General features: G+C 45.7%; 1 protein-coding gene across 1 annotated transcript; it reads left to right on the top strand.

Moving 5' to 3' along the window:
• The first annotated feature begins 541 nt into the window (after positions 1-541).
• On the top strand, positions 542-9,625 carry LOC101122824 (pregnancy-associated glycoprotein 2-like). Its single transcript, XM_012101944.4, is given in 10 exon segments — positions 542-630; positions 1,939-2,080; positions 3,046-3,163; positions 3,264-3,382; positions 4,585-4,778; positions 5,672-5,788; positions 7,325-7,466; positions 7,552-7,626; positions 7,628-7,651; positions 9,369-9,625. Coding segments are annotated over 10 exon segments (1,131 nt in total). The 5' UTR covers positions 542-577; the 3' UTR covers positions 9,516-9,625.
• Positions 9,626-19,164: the final 9,539 nt, after the last annotated feature.

Below are 19,164 nucleotides of genomic sequence, written 5' to 3'. Positions count from 1 at the left end.
TAATGGATGTAATGCTAAAATTATCCCAGTTTTGGCTTCTCCATATGGGTTCCTAAGCTTTTCTTAGACCCACTACCTAAAACCACTCATATGTCCCTGGGCTGCCTCTGAAGTCTACACTTTTCCTTTTGACCTCTTTGCCTCCTAGCAATCAGCTCTCAAACAAAGACAGCAAACCATACCTCATGAAGTAGCTAGGCAAACCACATGAAATCATGAATGTCTAGCATGACCCCTCGTATTCACTTTTATGGTGTTTTTAGCACTTACTTTCTCCAAGTTGGCAAGTTTCTCCATGCCTTAGATGTCCATGCGCTTCACTTTGGTTTTCCAGCCAAGCCTCAAGAAAGAGATTACAGTAGAATTCTCTGAATTCAGAGAATTTTCTAAGACCCTTCCCCAAGCTCAGGGATGGAGATAAAAATTTTATCAAGAGCTTTGTATTTTTATCAGATCAATTAGTGCCCTACAGCGGACAATTAGGGCAAGTTAGAGCACATATAACCAGAAGCTCCTGGTCACCACTGCATGCTAAAGGACTAAAACTTCCCTGAGTACTTGGAGCCAGGAAAGAAGCATGAAGTGGCTTGTGCTCCTCGGGCTGGTGGCCCTCTCAGAGTGCATAGTCATGTAAGTATGGGGACTGTAAGTGGCATCATCTTCCTTTCTGGGTTAGAAAGAAATGGAATATTTTCCTGATAGTCTTAAAGTTCAACTCTTACTTATTGATAAGTACCTTGCTATAGGTACTTATCCTTGCTTCTTTAGCCTTGGGCTTCCCAGGTGGTGCTAGTGGTAAAGGACCCACATGCAAATATAGGAGATGTAAGAGATGCGGGTTTGATCCCTGGGCTGGGAAGATCCCCTGGAGAAGGACATGGCAACCCACTCCATTATTTTTGCCTGGAGAATCCCATGGGCCGAGGAGCCTGGCAGGCTGTGGTCCATAGGGTCATATAGAGTTGGACACGACTGAAGTGGCTTAGCATGCATGCATGCGCGTTGCTATAGAAACTGTGGGTCCCTGGGGTGAGATGTAGGTTTGCATGGTTCATAACTCTTGGGACCCCATCATGTGGTGACCTGCTGAAAATGGAAGACCTTGCAATTGTTTAGTGCACAACCTGTACAAATGTATGTGTGGCCCTGTGGGATAGCAGTTTTCTACCTTTTATGCTAGGTGCCCTCTCTGTTCTCTCTCTACTTCAGTGTGTATATGTCTAGGTCTGCGTCTCTGAATCTCTCTCACTTATCTCTCCATCTCTTTGGAAGTCTCTGTGAGTTCAAATCTCTCTGTGTTGTTTTCTCTTCTTTTAATTTTTCAATTTTGACTCATCCTTGCTTCTTTAGCCTCTTAATTTCCCTAATTTGTTTCCTATCTCCTGGATTATTCTCTTAACCTTCTGTTCCATTTCTACTTTAAGAAAGATTGGGAGAGCTGCTTCTACATTGTTTTACATCTGACAAGCAGTGTGACCACAGCCAAGTGACAAACTCCTTGAATTTCAGGTTCCTTCCCCATAAAATTAGGATAATGATCCCCTTCTGCAAACTTCCTCCCTGAGCTTCCTTGAGAACAATACAGGATGGTAATAGCAATACTAATGGCTGTCATTGTTGAGATTTACTATATATCAGATACATTATATCATCACTTCACTTATCTCCCAAATTTTCTATATGGAGGGTGGGAATCATTACATTCCACCTTTTTACCCAGGGGTAAGATGAAAATCCAAATAGTCTTACCCAATGTTACACAACAGAACCTGTATTCACACCTACGTCCTTGCCATGGTATTTGCATGGCATTCCTATAAGGTGACACTCATAAAAACGCTTGGGAAATACACAGTGTATTATAATGACAGTTATACCTTAACACGGACAGCTAATTGTATCTTCTCCTTTGTTTCTTGTCGTAATCCTCGGTGAAAGTTTGCCTCTAAGGAAAATGAAGACCTTGCGAGAAACCCTGAGGGAAAAAACCTTGCTGAACAATTTCCTGGAGGAACACGCTTACAGACTATCCAATAGTGACTCCAAAACAGCTACCCACCCGCTGAGGAACTATCTGGATGTGAGTTTGTTGGGAGGGTGGCTCTCCACAGAGCCCCCTGGTGCTCTGGCCTAACACTGTGGTTCTTCTGAAGGTAGCAGGTGGGATGCTGGGGCTGAGGCTCCTGCAGGAGACAGAAACACTGGGGCACAGGGACCCCGTTCCACAGGAGAAGGCATGCTCATCCTCAACTCCTGGTCTGTGGTGATTGGGCCCAGCAATGACCAGGAGAAAGGTAAACGTCCATTTCTGTGTCAAAGATGTGTCATTAGGTTGAGGGAGATTGTTCCTTCTGAACTAAGTGAGCCACTCAGTTACAGATGAAGGGTGAGCCATCTCCAGTCAAAAGAGAAAGCCAACTGCAAAGCCAGTGTGAATCCCCAGGCAGAGGAATTCAGCTTCCACAGATGCAAGAATCACAGCAGTAAAAAGTTACTGAATCCCTTTCCCATGTAAGGCATAAGAATCTAACACTGTGATTATTGTTATCAGATTAGAAAAAAGGGCACATTTTGTCTTCAAGGTTGTGCAGGTTCACCTGAGAGAAAGGCAAAGAGTAAATATATGTCAAATGAAAGGATCACTTGTGTGGTGTTGATTGGATGTGGTCTGAGTTTAGAGGGAGTGGGTGGGATTGATCAAGGAGGACCTGGAGAAGTAAGTGCTCAGATTGGGTTTGAAGAGGAGACTAGAGAGAGCCTCAGATGAAGGCACCAGGACTTCCCTGCACGCCCAGTGCTTATGACTTTCACTGGGTTCAAATGCAGGAGGTACTTTTTCAATCCCTGGTCATAGAGTGAATATCCCACATACTGCATAATGCAGGAAAAAATTATCAGAATCAGGCACCTCTGAGAACAAAGGCTATGGGCTCCATGGCGGTTGGAAAGTGATCTCAGGAGACATGTGACACCCAGAGGGAGGCAGCAGCGTGGGAATCAAGGGGAGCCAGATCTGCACTAACCCACCCCTCCTGGTCCCCATAGAATTGCTACATGGGTAACATCACCATTGGAACACCCCCTCAGGAGTTCCGGGTCATCTTTGATGCAGGCTCAGCTGACTTGTGGGTGCCTTCCATCAGCTGTGTCAATGAAGCCTGTAGTGAGTACAAACACCCTTCATCCCATGCATCTTTTACTTGCCCTGACACTCTGTTCTCCACCCTTGGCATCTGACTGACACTCATCTCTTGTGTCTGCAGGAACACACATCTCCTTCAATTATCAAAATTCTTCCACCTTTGAGAAACCAGGCCAGCCTATCACCGTCTACTATGGATCTGGGATAATTCAGGGATTTCTTGGCTCTGACACCGTTCGGGTAATGTGGAAACAAAAGCTGAGTCAGGACTGACTATGGAGTGACCACTGCTTACAAAACAGATATAGGAGCAGCTGGCAGGACCATCCTACCCTACCTCCCATAGATACTGGCCATCTTACCCACAGGATCCTGTCCCTAGGGAGACAGTCTCTGTAGTGACACACAAACAAATGGATTAGCTAACCCAGAGAGTGGCTTGGGCTGTGGACTTGCAGCTCCTCTGCCCATGAGCAGCTCAGGGTTCATTTTGCTGGGAGCCAGAAGAGGGGTGAAAAAAGCAGCGACTTTTATATTCTCAGACTGTGCCGGGCACTTCCATGGTAATAACTTGCTTAAACCTGCAGCAACCCCACACAGCAGGTGCATTAATTAGCGAATGATACAGATGAGGAAACTGAGGTGCAGACAGCAAAGGCCTTGCTGAGGTCACACATGTAGTAAGCAGTGGAACTGGGCTGGATTGGTGAAGCTGGTGCTGGGTGTTTGGGGAAAGGATCGGGGGAGCCTGGGGGAAATCAAGCACTTCAGATATTCAGAGTGGATAAGAAGGAAGACTGAGATGTAAGTGGGCCTGATAAGTGTGTTCTCAGTGTATGGGGCCTTTGGGAGTCTAATAAAACCTATAGCCTCCCTCCCTCAAAGTACCTGAGTAGTTCACCTCTCTCTTACTCTCTCTCTCTCTCTCTCTCTCTCTCTCATACACACTCACACAAACACACAGATACCCCCAAAAGGGTATTTCCCAGACAGTAATTTCATAAGAACCCTGCCAGCGACATTGTATAATGGACTTCTGTCTTTCTGGGCAGATACAGAACCCAAAATACATTACCGTCAATTCAGCCCATTTCTCTCATCAGTTCATAGAGATGCCAGAGAAGGCTCTCCTGCTCTTTACTCATTTTGTCCATAAGGGGACAGCATTGGATCCTGGCCTGACTTGGTTTCCCCCTGTCGGAAGCCATGAGGCCAGTTTGATTCATTCAGAAGGTGTTTTTCAGAGAGGCAGATGTTTTAAAATGCACAGTCCCACCTAAATGGAACCCAAATTCCCATCCAGGCTCAGTCTAACCATCTGAGGTCTACCGAGGACATAGAAAGACCTCAGTTCTTCTCAGCAGAGCTACTGGCATCTCTTCCTCAGCCCAAGCCTAGACCCACCTAACAAACGTTTATGTGGGAACTCTTCTCACCCACAGATCGGGAACTTAGGTAGCCTTAAACAGTCGTTTGGCCTAAGCGAGGTGGAATACGGGTTTGATGGTGCACCCTTTGATGGCGTCCTGGGCTTGGCCTTCCCCTCCATCAGCAGCAAAGGTGCCATCCCCGTCTTTGACAACTTGTGGTCTCAAGGTGCCTTTTCTGAGCCTGTCTTTGCCTTCTACTTGAGCAAGTAAGTCTGAGCTGGACAATTATTCTCCAAATTAGTTGTAAGATGCTTTCAGTTGCATGAAAATTATGCAACAATTGATACAGAAGTATCCTGAGAGATAATCTAACCCAAGATAACTATGGCCCCAGGCCCCCCCTGGCTTCACCACTGGCTTTTATAATAAAGTTTTATTAGAACACAACCATGCTCCTGGGCGCAAGAGCTGGGGCTTGGAGTAGGGGGTGAGCAAAAACGAAGACTAATGCAAGGTGTCAGGATACGAGTTGTAAGAAAAGGCAACAGGATTTGCTGATGAATTTGACATGGAAGGGAAGAAAGGGAAGGTGGAAATCTTTCCCTTCTCACTAACATTTCACTGAGCACCCAGGACCAGCTACACAAAGAAAGGTGGGACCCAAAACAAAAGTGTGAGACTCCTTTTTCAACAAGTATTGGGAATTTCAAGACAGAGAGAGCAGAGGTGGGGGCCCTGCTGAGTGTGGGGCCCAGTGGACAGCACAAGTCATGGGCCAGTGAAGCCAACCTTGGGTGACTTGAAATCACACCCTAGTGCTTCAGGCCTTGGCTTTTCTGAAAAAATACAGGCTGGACAAGGTGGAAGCCAAAACCCTTCAGCACACTGACCTGTGAGGGTATCTCTGAGCACTCAAGTCACAGGAGATCCAGGGCCTCTTCAGAAGACTAAATGGATAGAGCCTTGCCAGGTGGCCAGGCTTCTAACCTTCTTTGTGCCACTCATTAGCCAGCAACCGACCTCAGTCTGGTTCTCAACTGCTCCTAGCCTCGATTTCTGCATCTGTGGATGGGGACCTTATTAGGGCCTTGATGAGTAGACAAGCGCAGCTCTCAGACAGCATCTCCTCCAAGGATCTCCCCCTCACCTCTCTCTACAGATCCAAGCCGGAGGGCAGTGTGGTGATGTTTGGTGGGGTGGACCGCCGCTTCTACAAGGGAGAGCTCAACTGGGTACCAGTGTCCCAACCTCGCCACTGGCTGATAAGCATGAACCAGTAAGCCTCTGCCTCTAAGGGTCACCACAAGTGATGCTCCCACAGCTGGACACAGACACAGGCAGACACCCAACTCCACTCCCAGACACAGTCAACAGACATACACGCCAACCACTATGACACAGACAGACACAAAGCACTCATGTAAACATACAAGCAGGCACATATAAACATGCATAGCCAGCCAGAGACACACAAGTACACACACACAGCCACATATGAATACACACAGAAACACAGAAACACATAAATACACAAACCACCCACCGGTTCGCAATCACCCCAGGCCTCCTGACCAGGGCTCTGAACAGGGTCCATCACAGGGTCCAGAGAGGCCTGTGCAGCTGCGGGAGGACTGCACCCCTGAGTGTGAGGTGGGGAGCACGGTTATAGGACTTTACAGTGTGGTGAAAAGAGGATCAGGGAGAATTTCCTCAGCCTGATAACATGACCCACTGTCCAGGGCTACAAGGGGCCAAGGAAGTTCTCAGCAAGATAAATGTCAGTTTAAAAACAGGGAAAGTCCTGAAGAAATGGGGAAAACTGGTCTCCTTAGGGAGAAGCTAGCCAGCAGTGGAGAGAGGTTGGGCACAGTCTTGGGACCCAAAAGCAACTCATAAAAAGAGACACCCCACATCCCTGGGCTCACAGTGGGGCAGGGGCTATAACTGAGAGAATCGGGAAGGTGAGATCCAGGAGTGGCTTGAGAAGAAGAGGCAATAATTGATGAGATTCTGTGTTTGACCCTCAGATAAAAGCTTACCTGTCCGTTGAGGTTCTGTGTCTAGTCAGGTATTGCCTGGTCAGGGTCTCGGTGTCTGAGCCCAATGAGTAGGTGCTGTTCAGAGATACCTTCTCCCAGGGCAGGTGGTCTCCCCCACCCCTATGAGAATCTGCTGCCACGGGAACCTCCACCTTCACAGTGTGTTTGTCCCATTGTTGGTCAGACATCAGATATACCTCTCTGGACGGTCTTCATTATTTTCACAGCCTTCATTCACTCATTCAACAGACAAGCATTGTGCATCCACTGTGTGCCAAGCTATTTAGGGAGGCAATGAGAATAAAACTCGCCCTCACATCTAAGAAGGCAAATGTACAAGAAATGACACACACACAGAGTGAACTGTCACTTTGGTACATGCTAGACCTGAGGAAGGGTCTACAGAGAGTGACCAAGACAGGAGACTGATATACACCAGGGGAAAGATATCCCTGAAACCATGACAGTTAAGCTGGAATCTGGAAGATGAGGAGAAACTAGCCAGTCAGAGGGGAGGGGGCTCTTCTAGCAAGGAAGCCCAGCATGGTGCAAGGTATTGAAGAGCCAAGGTACAAAAAGTGTATTCAAGTACTGCTCAAGGATGTCAAGGAAGGTGCTGTGATCAGGGCAAAAGGAAAGTCAGGGCAAGAGATGACTCACTGTTCTAGAGACAGTCAGGGAGGGGGCAGCTATGAGGGAGGGAGCTCCCAGTTCCCTCAGGGAGGGAGCCTTCCACATGACCCTGAGGCCCGCTTTGTCCTACTGTCTCTTAGCATCAGCATGAACGGGAGTATTGTTGCTTGTTCTCATGGATGTCAGGCCTTTGTGGACACTGGGACATCACTGATCTACAGCTCAACAGACCTAGTCACCAACATCAACAAGCTCTTGAACGCTAGGCTTGAGGATTCTGAGGTGAAGGGTCATGCCACAGGGTCACTCCCAGTCTCCCCACATAATAAGGATTCTCTGGGCCAACCAGTCTCCTTCTCTCTAGGAGTACGCAGTTTCATGTGATGCTGTCAAGACCCTGCCTCCCGTCATCTTCAACATCAGTGGCATCGACTATCCAGTGCCCCCCTCAAGCCTACATCATCAAGGTGAGGGGCCATCCCTGAGGGTTGCATCTCTAAATTGGGGTTTGCAGGAACCCTTGGGCTACTGCTGGGAGGAGGGCACCCTCTGCAGGCCAAGCCACAACTTGCAGATGGTGCTGAACCCCTATGGCTGGGCCAGCACCTCCCACAAAATCAACCGCTTGAGAGCAGAGGACAGTCTGGGACATCCATCCTCCTGAAATAAATGTGGAGACACCACTCCATGCTGGCATGGTGGGAGTCACAAGGAGAGGGGAAACACTAAGGGCCTCTGCCCTCATAGGTCTTCAGTTCAACTGGAGCCCTCAGATGCAGGAACTCAGAAAGTCAGTTCTAGGGATCCCTAAAATAGGACATGCGACAAGGGGGAGTTGGCTGGTGGCAGTCCCTGTGTGTGCTCCCACCATAATGATTAACAGTCTCCCTTTCCTTCTTGAAACTGTCCTGGTTACAATAAATTACATGGCTACCATGGGCCTTGACTGCAACTTCCCCTTGCTAAGTCCCAATTCCCCCTCTGTGAGTCAGGCTACCCGACCCCTCTGTGGGGAGGTTGGATGCTAAGGTGATTAAAGGGTGCACAGTCACTGCTCAGCCCTGACACAGGGTGGAGGCTTCACGTCAGGTCCCTGTGGGAGTTCAGAGCAGGCTGTTGGGCTCAAAGAAGGCTTTGACAAAGAGAGGGAATTACAGTAATTCTAAAACCCCTGACTCATGGCGCCATAGGGAGGCCTGCTTGGGTCTAGGCAAATCCACCCTGGGTTCCATGCAAATGGCACCCCGAGGTGCTCTGCAAAGGGACCCTGGGGACTTATTAGGGGTGTTGAGGGCTATGGACTGACCGGTGGGGATGGAGACCAGAATAAGTCACCCAGCCAAGCCTGGAGTGGCCAAAGGCTGAGTGTGGGTCCAAACAGGCTTCTCAGAGGGCCTGAGCGAAGGCTTAAAGAACGTGTTGTGAGCACTGATTTGAATGTATTTAACATGCATAACCAACAGTGAGCTACTGTACAGCACAGGGAACACTGCTCAATATAAGGTGGCAGCCTGGATGGGAGGGGTGTCTCTGGGACAAGGACATGTATATGTATGACTGAGTCCCTTTACTGTCCACCTGAAACTCAGAATATTGTTAATCAACTATACTCCAAAACAAAATTAAAAGTTAAAAAGAACCGGTTTGGGGGATGCAGGAGAAGAACAGGCATTCTCTGCAGAGAAAACAAGGAGCAGGAGTCAGAAGGAAAGAAACAGAGAGTGTGAGGAGAACTAGGAGGCACTCTTGTTCTTTTCTTTAAAAATGTATTGCAGTATAGCTGATCTTCAGCGTTGCCTTAAGTTCTGCTGCACAGCTAAGTGATTTAGCTGTACATATACAAATATATATATTCTTTTTCATTAGTCAATAAATATTGAATATAGTTCCTTGCTCTAGAAGTAGGACTTTGTTGCTTATCATTCCTCTGTATATTACTTTGCATCTGATCATTCCAAACTCCCAATCCTATCCTCCCCTCCCCACACTCCTGCCATATTGCAACCACATGTCATGGCCCTTTTTCGTTTTGGATGAACCCTCATATCCCCAACTGCTGAGAAAATCACCTGATGCTTACCAAAAGAGGGAAATAAAACCAAGAAGTATGCCAGTTCTGGATATTGAGAAGGGAGTCACAGGTAAGTACACAGGCTGACGGGTGTGTCTCTCTAACTCCCCAAGGCTCAAAACTTCTGCCTTAGCATCTTTCATGGGGGCACAGAAACTAGCTCTCCAGAGACCTGGATCCTGGGTGACGTCTTCCTGAGACAGTACTTCTCAGTTTTTGATCGAAGAAATGACAGAATTGGCCTGGCTCCGGCAGTGTAAATGCTTGGATTGGTTCAGCAATCAATCAGGCTGCTCCTAACACACACTCACTCACTCTAGGGCACTCCTGCCCAGTGATGCTGGTGAACTGTGTTTGGTGCTCTGCAAACTCTATTCTAAGTAAAGAATAAAATGTTTCACTCTTAATGGAGCTAAAACAAATGGGTGCCTCTTTTGGGGTCTGGCAGGTGCGTCATAATCAGGGAGGCTCTAGAACCAAGTCTGAACCACAAGTGAGAGGAACTCAACTCCAGCTGGTTTCAAGGAAAGGGGAGACTTTTCAGAAGAACACTGGAGGTCCTGTACATAGGAACCAGAGCAGATAGAGAGATCTCAGTGACTGGACCCAAGAAATCAGAAGTCATCAGTTCTCTCTTTCTGACCCTCGCTCTTTCCCCTCTCTCTTCTTTGATGGTCTTAGCCTAATAACCTTCTTCCTTAAGGCTTCTACACCTAGTGAGGGAGTCCAAAGCTACCTGCCCCAGGGTTTTTATATTCCCAAGGCATCTTAGCTCATAAGGAAAGAAGCTCAGAGACATCAGGGTCAAGGGAGTGCTCTGAATGGCCCACCTAAGATCACATGTCCAACCCTGGATCAACCATCATGGCAGGGTCATAGGGTCCTATGAGTGGCTTTACATGGTCATCTGGCCCTGACCCAGCAGCAAACATGATTGACAGTTTCCTCCAGAACTTAATAACTGGAGCTGGCAGGAGGCAGCCCTGAGGATAGTGGTTGGGGGATGGTCTAGATCAGGGAAGAGTTTATGATGATGCCAACTCCACTGCCTCCTCATTCAGAGGGATTATGAGGGGTAATGAAAATATTCTATTCATCACATCTTAGATGAACATTGGCAGTGGGGTTCTGCTCCAGGGGGTTCTGGGTGAGGCCCCTCACACTGAGATGACTCTCCTTTGTCCCCCCACCTCAGTTACCAGCTCTCTGCCACCCATACCTGCTGTGACCTTTCCAGTCCCATTTCCCATGTGACAGCCCCTGTGGATCCCTGAGCCATCCCCCTCCTCCAGGGTCCAGCACATCCCTTCCTTGGCCTCCAGTGCTGTAGGGAAAAGGTGTCACTCATGGAATGGTGGACCAGGGTGCACAGAGTGTTCAGCCTCTCTGAGCTTCCTCCAGGGCCAGAGTTACAAACTATTTGGTTGTGAGCTGCCATGGACTGGCACCTTGGGTATAGAAGTATCACTTCTTTCTACCTGGAGACCCTAGGTAGAGACCTAAGCTCAGGACAGTAGGGGTGAGAGATGCAGGGAGACTCAGGTAATGGAAGAAAATGAAAAGAATAGATAAAGTAGAAAACATACCCCAAGACAATGCATAGTAGGGGTCTTTACTCAAGCAAGAGAGACATCAGTGAAAGAACTGTCCCCCTGCCTTTCTTCATTTTTTTATTCAGTACAAATAATTACAGAGGAGCGACTATGGGCTTTCCTGAGGGCTCAGCCAGTAAAGAATCTGCCTGCAATGCAGGAGACATAGGATATGCAGGTTAGATCCCTGGGTCAGAAAGATCCCCTGGAGAAGGAAATGGCAACCTGTGCCAGTATTCTTGCCTAGAAAACCCCATGGACAGAGGAACCTGGTGGGCCATAGTCCAAGGGTCAGAAAGTCAGACACAAATAAACACGCAGGCATGCATTTTGCACCAGGTGCTGTAGTTGACCCCAGGGATAGAGGGATGGGTGACAAACCCACCACAAAGTCGTGGAGACAGATAAAGAGACAACCTGCAATGGGGAGGGCCAGATGGAGAAAACAGCAGAGGCGTGGCTGGGAAGCCAAGAGGAGTGAGGGGCTTCCTCTTCAGGGAGGCAGGGAAAGGCTGGCATAGGGCGAGGTGAAAGGCATTGACTTCAAGTTTGTCACCCCACCCTGAATCACACCCCTAAACCTTGCAGTTTCCATCTGTGTGCAGAACGGCCACATGTTTAGAGTTACCTGTGCCTCGTCCCTTTGGGATGGCACTGGATTATGATCACCTTGAGGGGAGTGAAAGAGGACCAACAGCAGAGCTGATAAAGGGGAGAAATGTGAGAACAGAATCAGTTATTTTGCTTTAACAGTAAATATCGGTAACTGGGCTTAAAGGTGATGCAAGTGAACAGTTTGCGAAACTCATTGTCCAAGTGTTCTTCAGAGAACCATAAGGAATGATTCTCTAGATGAGAAATTAACAATAAAAGTAGGAATAACAGCTTGAGTTCATTACATATGCTATCTATCTCACTGTCTCCCCAAGATCCCTTGCAAGGTGTGACTCCCACCCCCTGCACTGCACAAGTGAAAGAAGTCTCCTTGGATCTTCTGGCTCCAGCACTGGTGTCAGACATCTAGTAGGCCCTCAAGAAATATATTTTGACTAAAAAATAAATGAGTTAGTAGATGCTTCCACTAGATGACACAACCGCATCCAGGTCAGAAGACATGCTTGGTGTCAGCACGACTACCGCCATGATGCTGGCGCTGTTCAGTCACTAAATTGTGTCCGATTCTTTGCCTTTCCATGACCTGCAACATGCCAGGGTTACTTGCCCTTCATTATCTCCTGAGTTTGCTCAAATTCTTGCCTGTTGAGATGGTGATGCTATCTAAACTTCTCATCCTCTGCCACCTTCTTCTCCTTTGGCCTTCAATCTTTCCAAGCATCAGGGTCTTTTCCCGTGAGTCAGCTCTTCACATCCGGTGGCCTAAGTCTTGGAGCTTCAGTGTCAGCATCAGTCCTTCCAATGAATATGCAGGTTTGATTTCCTTTAGGACTGACTGGTTTGATCTCCTTGCTATCCAAAGGACTCTCTAGAGTCTTCTCCAGCACCACAGTTCAAAAGCATTAATTCTAAAAAAAAAAAAAAAAAAAGCCTTAATTCTCTGGCACTCAGCCTTCTTTATGGTCCAACGCTCACATCTGAACATGACTACTGGAAAAATCATAGCTTTAACTATATGGATCTTTGTCAGCAAAGTGATGTCTTTGCCTTTTAATACTCTGTCTAGGTTTGTCATAGCTTTCCTTCCAAAGAGCAAGTGTCTTTTAATTTCATGGCTTCAATCAACATCTGCAGTGATTTTGGAGCCCAAGAAAATAAAATCTGTCAGTGCTTCCACTTTTTATCCTTCTCTCCATTTGCCATGAAGTGATGGGACCAGATGCCATGATCCTCAATTTTTTGAATGTTGAGATTTAAGTCAGCTTTTTCACTCTCTTCTTTCATCTTCATCAAGAGGCTCTTCAGTTTCTCTTTACTTTCTGCAATTAGAGTAGTATCATCTGCATATCTAAGGTTACTGATATTTCTCCTGGCAATCTTGATTCCAGCTTGTGATTCATCCAGCCCAGCAATTTAACATGACGTACTCTGCATATAAGTTAAATAAGCAGGGTGATAATACACAGCCTTTATGCACTCTTTTCCCAACTTTGAATCAGTCAGTTGTTCAATGTAAATGTCTAACTGTTGCTTCTTGACCTGCATACAGATTTCTCAGGAGATGGGGAAGGTCAACTGGTATTCCCATCACATTAAGAATTTTCTGAAGTTTGTTGTAATCCACACAGTTAAAGGCATTCACACAATTGATGAAGCAGATGTTTTTCTGGAATTCCCTTTCTCTATGATCTCTGGTTTCTCTGCCTTTTCTAAATCTGGCTTGTATATATGTAAATTCTCAGTTCACATACTGCTGAAGCCTACCTTGAAGGACTTGAGCATAACCTTACTAGCATGCGAAATGAGCACAATTGTTAGGTAGTCTGAACATTCTTGGCATTGGCCTTTCTTTGGGATGGGAATGAAAAGTGACATTTTCCAGTGCTCTGGATACTGCTTTGTTGTTGCTCAGTCGTTCAGTCAAGTCTGACTCTTTGCAACCCCATAGACTGCAGCATGCCAGGCTTTCCGGCCTCTCCCCATCTCCCATAGCTTGCTCAAACTCATGCCTACTGAGTTGGTGATGCCATCCAATCATCTCATCCTCATCATGTCATCCCCTTCTCCTCCTGCCTTCAATCTTTCCCAGCTGCAGGGTCTTTTCCAATGCATTGGCTCTTCGCATCAGGTAGCCAAAGTGTTAAAGCTTTAGCCTCAGCATTAGTCCCTCCAATGAATATTCAGGGTTGATTTCCTTTAGGATTGACTGGTTGGATCTCCTTGCAGTGCAAGGGACTCTCAAGAATCTTCTCCAACACCACAGTTCAAAAGCATCAATTCTTCGTTGCTCAGGCTTCTTTATGGTCCAACTCTCAGATTCATACACGACTACTGGAAAAACTAGAGCTTTGACTAGATGGACCTTTGTTGGCAATGTCATGTCTTTGGTTTTTAATATGCTGTGTAGGTTTGTCATAGCTTTTCTTCCAAGGAGCAAGCGTCTTTTAATTTCATGGCTGTACCATCTGCAATGATTTTGGAGCCCAAAAAATTAAAATCTGTCTCTGTTTCCATTGCTTCCCTGTCTATTTGCCATGAAGTGATGGGACCAGATGCCATGATCTTGGTTTTTTGAATGTTGAGTTTTAAGTCAGCTTTTTCACTTTCATCAAGAGGCTCTTTAGTTCCTCTTCACTTTCTGCCATAAAGGTGGTGTCATTTGCATATCTGAGGTTATTGATATTTCTCCTGGCAATCTTGATTCCAGCTTGTGCTTCATCAAACCTGGCATTTTTCATGATGTACTCTCATATAAGTTAAATAAGCAGGGTGACATCATACAGCCTTGATGTACTCCTTTCCCAATTTTGAACCAGTCAGTTGTTTGATGTAAGTTTTTCCTTCCTGACCTGCATAGAGGTTTCTCAGAAGTCAGATAAGGTGGTCTGCTATTCCCATCTCTTGAAGAATTTTCCACAGTTTGTGGTAATCCACACAGTCAAAGAATTTAGCATAGTCAATGTAGCAGATGTCTTTCAGGAATTCCCTTGCTTTTTTCTATTTGTAGTTGAGTTTGACAGTCCCAGGGTAGATCCTCATTGAGCAGGATTTCATTCTTCCCCAACCCTGCCCCCCACTGACCTCAGATCTGAATGACTGTCCTGAGCCATCCACCAGTATCCCTTCCCACCAGGACACTTTGCAGCCTCCTGCATGGGGAGTGGTGACCAGGGGTGCCACTCTGACCTCCATCCCCTGGAGGTAATTTAATTGCCTCTGGGCCTCACTATCTTTCACCAGATGGAATTCCCTGTGTTCAAGTTATGTGAGCTGGATTTCATCTAGATAGAAAGAAGTGAAAAGATGTTGAGGGTAAGAATGCAAGCAGCCGGGGCCAGTGCCCAGAGACTCTGCATCCCCACCCCATGGTGTGGGCCTTAGCAAGGCCCAAGATCAAAACCAGGAAACTGCCTCCTTGTTTCCAACTGGTACTTCTCCAGGTTTGTCAGCCCCATTACAGGGCTCTGTGACAAAAGGTGGGCTCCAGGACACCTGAGAAATGTCAATCTCCCCAACCCCTCCTCCCTTCCTCCCATAGACTCTGCCCTCCCCGCAAATGTTTCTCATGGAGGGACATCAGTTGTTGATGTCAGGTGACAAACCACAGCTCAGCCCATGGTTGCTACAACTTTGAACTGGTTACTGAAATTTAAAAATGGGGAGATGTCACAGCAATGTGGGTTTCTAGCCTCCTTTGGAGACCAGGCAGGTCTGGTTGCACTGGGCCTGCCCTCCTACCTGTACTAGGTGCCCGAGTTGGGATGGAGCTTTCAGGGAACAGGGTCTCTGACACGTCTGCCTGGCCTGTGTTGGCATCTGGGTTTGAGAGTTCTGTGAGGGTGAAAGATCAGAGAAGACATCAAAGCAGTGGAAGGAAGGAAAGAATGAGTGAAAGAGAAAAGAAAGAAGGAAAGAAAAGAAGTTTCTTCTAATCCAATTCTGCGAATATAAAGAAATATTATGTTGTTTAAAAAAAAAGGCAGGAAGTTAATGTGATGCAGTATTATTAACTGAAGTTTGGATTTTGTTCAAATCACAAAATTTTATGCTGCTACTGCTGCTGCTGCTAAGTCACTTCAGCCGTGTCCGACTCTGTGTGACCCCATAGACGGCAGCCCACCAGGCACCCCCCTTCCCTGGGATTCTCCAAGCAAGAACACTGGAGTGGGTTGCCATTTCCTTCTCTAATGCATGAAAGTGAAAACTGAAAGGGAAGTCACTCAGTCGTGTCTGACTCTTCGAGACCCCATGGACTGCAGCCTACCAGGCTCCTCCGTCCATGGGATTTTCCAGGCAAGAGTACTGGAGTGGGGTGCCATCACCTTCTCCAAATTTTATGCTAGTGTCCATTATTTGTTCCCATCTCTTATTCAAGATTCCACATTATATTTAATTGCATTGAGTAGCTTCAGGTGCATGCAACAAATTCTGCTAAATTCTCTTTTCATTTTTATTCTATTACATATATTTTCTAATTTTCCTTGTTATGGCTCTGATTTAAAAGTGGTTGTTTAATTTCCCAATATGTGGGGTTTTAAAAGTATTTTTGATATTAATTTCTCATTTAAATGTTTTCTTCTCTGCAATCACCCTCTGGGTTTATTCAATCTTCTAACTTTATTGAGGCTTTCAGTGGCTAAGTCAAAGATCTCTCTTGGTAAATGTCACACTGCACTTGAGAATATGTGGGTTATTCTCAAATATTTTTTGATATTGATCTCTAACATAATTCCACAGTAATAAGAGAACAGACTATATGTTTTTGGTACCTTTAGACCATTAAATTTCAGCAGCTGGTCTATTGTCTCTGGATATGTTCCAGTGTCTGCTAGTTAATACTCTATGGGAACTTGAATAGAATTTGTGTCTTACCATTTTGTGAAAATTGTATACATCTTAATTATGTCAAACTGGTTCATGATGCTTCTCAGGTCTACTATATTCTCCTACTTCTCTGTATATTCATGCAATAAATTTCTGAGAGTTTGATATTGAAACTCCAACTAAAAATCTTAATCTGTCTACTTCAGTTCAGTTCAGTCACTCAGCTGTGTCCAAATTTTTGCAGCCCCATAGACTGCAGCACACCAGTCCTCCCTGTCCATCACCAACTCCTGGAGTTTACTCAAACTCATTTCCATTGAGTCGGTGGTTGGTGATGCCATCCAACCATCTCATCCTCTTTTGTCCCCGTCTCCTGCCCTCAATCTTTCCCAGCATCAGGGTCTTTTCAAATGAGTCAGTTCTTCACATCAGGTGGCCAAAGTGTTGGAGCTTCAGCTTCAACATCAGTCCTTCCAATGAATATTCAAGACTTATTTCCTTTAGGATTGACTGGTTGGATCTCCATGCAGTCCAACGGACTCTCAAGAGTCTTCTCCAACACCACAGTTCAAAAGTATCAATTCTTTGGTGCTCAGCTTTCTTTATAGTCTAACTCTCACATTCATACATGACTACTGGAAAAACCAAAGCCTTGACTAAATGACTTTCTTGCCAAAGTAATGTCTCTGCCTTTTAATATGCTGTCTAGGTTGGTCATAATTTGTCTTCCATGTAGCAAGTGTCTTTTAATTTCATGGCTGCAATCACCATCTGCAGTGATTTGGGAGCCCCCCAAAATAAAGTCTGACACTGTTTCCACTGTTTCTCATCTATTTCCCATGAAGTGATAGGACCAGATGCCATGATGTTAGTTTTCAGAATGTTGAGCTTTAAGCCAACTGTTTCACTCTCCTCTTTCACTTTCATCAAGAGGCTCTTTAGTTCCTCTTCACTTTCTGCCATAAGGGTGGTGTCATCTGCATATCTGAGGTTATTGACATTTCTGCCAGCAATCTTGATTCCAGCTTGTGCTGCTTCCAGCCCAGCATTTCTCATGATGTACTCTGCATAGAAGTTAAATAAGCAGGGTGACAATATACAGCCTTGACGTACTCCTTTTCCTATTTGGAACCAGTCTGTTGTTCCATGTCCACTTCTAACCATTGCTTCCTGACCTGCATATAGGTTTCTCAAGAGGCAGGTCAGGTGGTCTGTATTCCCATCTCTTTCAGAATTTTCCACATTTTGTGGTGATCCCACAGTCAAAGGCTTTGGCATAATCAATGAAGTAAAAATAGATGTTTTTCTGGAACTCTCTTGCTTTTTCGATGGTCCAACAGATGTTGGCAATTTGATCTCTGGTTCCTCTGCCTTTTCTAAATCCAGCTTGAACATCTGAAAGTTCATGGTTCACATAGTGTTGAAGCCTGGCTTGGAGAATTTTGATCATTACTTTGCTAGTGTGTGAGATGAGTGCAATTGTGTGAGAGTCTGAGCATTCTTTGGCATTACCTTTCTTTGGGATTGGAATGAAAACTGACCTTTTCCAGTCCTGTGGCCACTGCTGAGTTTTCAAAATTTGCTGGCATATTGAGTGCAGCACTTTCACAGCATCATCTTTTAGGGTTGGAAATAGCTCAACTGTAATGCCATCACCTACACTAGCTTTGTTCATAGTGATGCTTCCTAAGGCCCACTTGACTTCACTTTCCAAGATGTCTCTGGGTGAGTGATCATACCATCATGATTATCTGAATCATGAAGATCTTTTTTGTATATTTCTTCTGTGTATTCTTGCTACCTCTTCTTAATATCCTCTGTTTCTGTTAGGACCATACCATTTCTGTCCTGTATTGAGCCCATCTTTACATGAAATGTTCCCTTGGTATCTAATTTTCCTGAAGAGATCTCTAGTCTTTCCCATTCTATTGTTTTCCTCTATTTCTTTGCATTGATCACTGAGGGGGACTTTCTTATCTCTCCTTGCTGTTCTGTGAAACTCTGCATTCAAATGGGTATCTCTTTCTTTTTCTTCTTTGCTTTTGCTTCTCTTCTTTTCACAGCTATTTGTAAGGCCTATCTACTTAAAACAAAAAATTGTGATGTATAGTGGAATGTTCTGTTTTTGCTCTGCATTTTCCAAATCTCCTGTAAATGTGTTATCATATTTTTATAACTTACAAGTTGCATTAAATAAATAAATCTCCATTAAGTCCAGTTCATGATATTTTCCATTAAACGGATAAACAATGAATTCCATTCTCTATTTTCCTCCCTTTATCAGCTCTGTAACCAGTCCCCTTTCACTCCTCTCAAGCCAATTATAGTCCAGTGCCATCCCAATGGAGACAGGCACACGAAAGGGTGGACATATGGCTGAACTGCACGCAGATGGTAATTACAGGGTTTAAGGGTGGGTTTCAGGCTGGGATGGCAAGATTGACGTCCATGACCCCCTTACTACTGTTATCCAGCCTTTCCCTGTCTCTCTGCAAAGGAAGATCTTCGCTCCTCTGGCCTCCTACCCACATCTCTGTTGTTTTCTCCATCTGCCCTCCCCTTCGAGAACTGCTTATCTGTCTCCATGACTTGGTGCTGGATTTCTAACCCAGCTCTCTATCCCTGGGATCCACCACAACATCTGGTCACAGCATGTACTTAGTAAATTTGTACTGAAGGAAATGATGAGGAAGAGAGGGAGACATTCCTTTTGCTGATGCTTCTCTTGCCCATACTAAACATTGTGTTTTCCACCTTATTTCTTCCTTCCATTTTCTTCTCTCATCTGGGTCTCTCTCCAGCTCTGACCCCTGCTATCCCCAGCCTGGGTCTCTGCCTAGAGTCTCCAGATGGAGAGAACTGATGCTTCCACTCCCAA

The sequence above is a fragment of the Ovis aries genome, chromosome 21 (assembly GCF_016772045.2).
Source record: "Ovis aries strain OAR_USU_Benz2616 breed Rambouillet chromosome 21, ARS-UI_Ramb_v3.0, whole genome shotgun sequence".
Taxonomy (NCBI): Eukaryota; Metazoa; Chordata; class Mammalia; order Artiodactyla; family Bovidae; genus Ovis; species Ovis aries.
The sequence above is the reverse complement of the archived record's forward strand: the minus strand, read 5'-3'. Positions and strand labels throughout refer to the sequence as shown.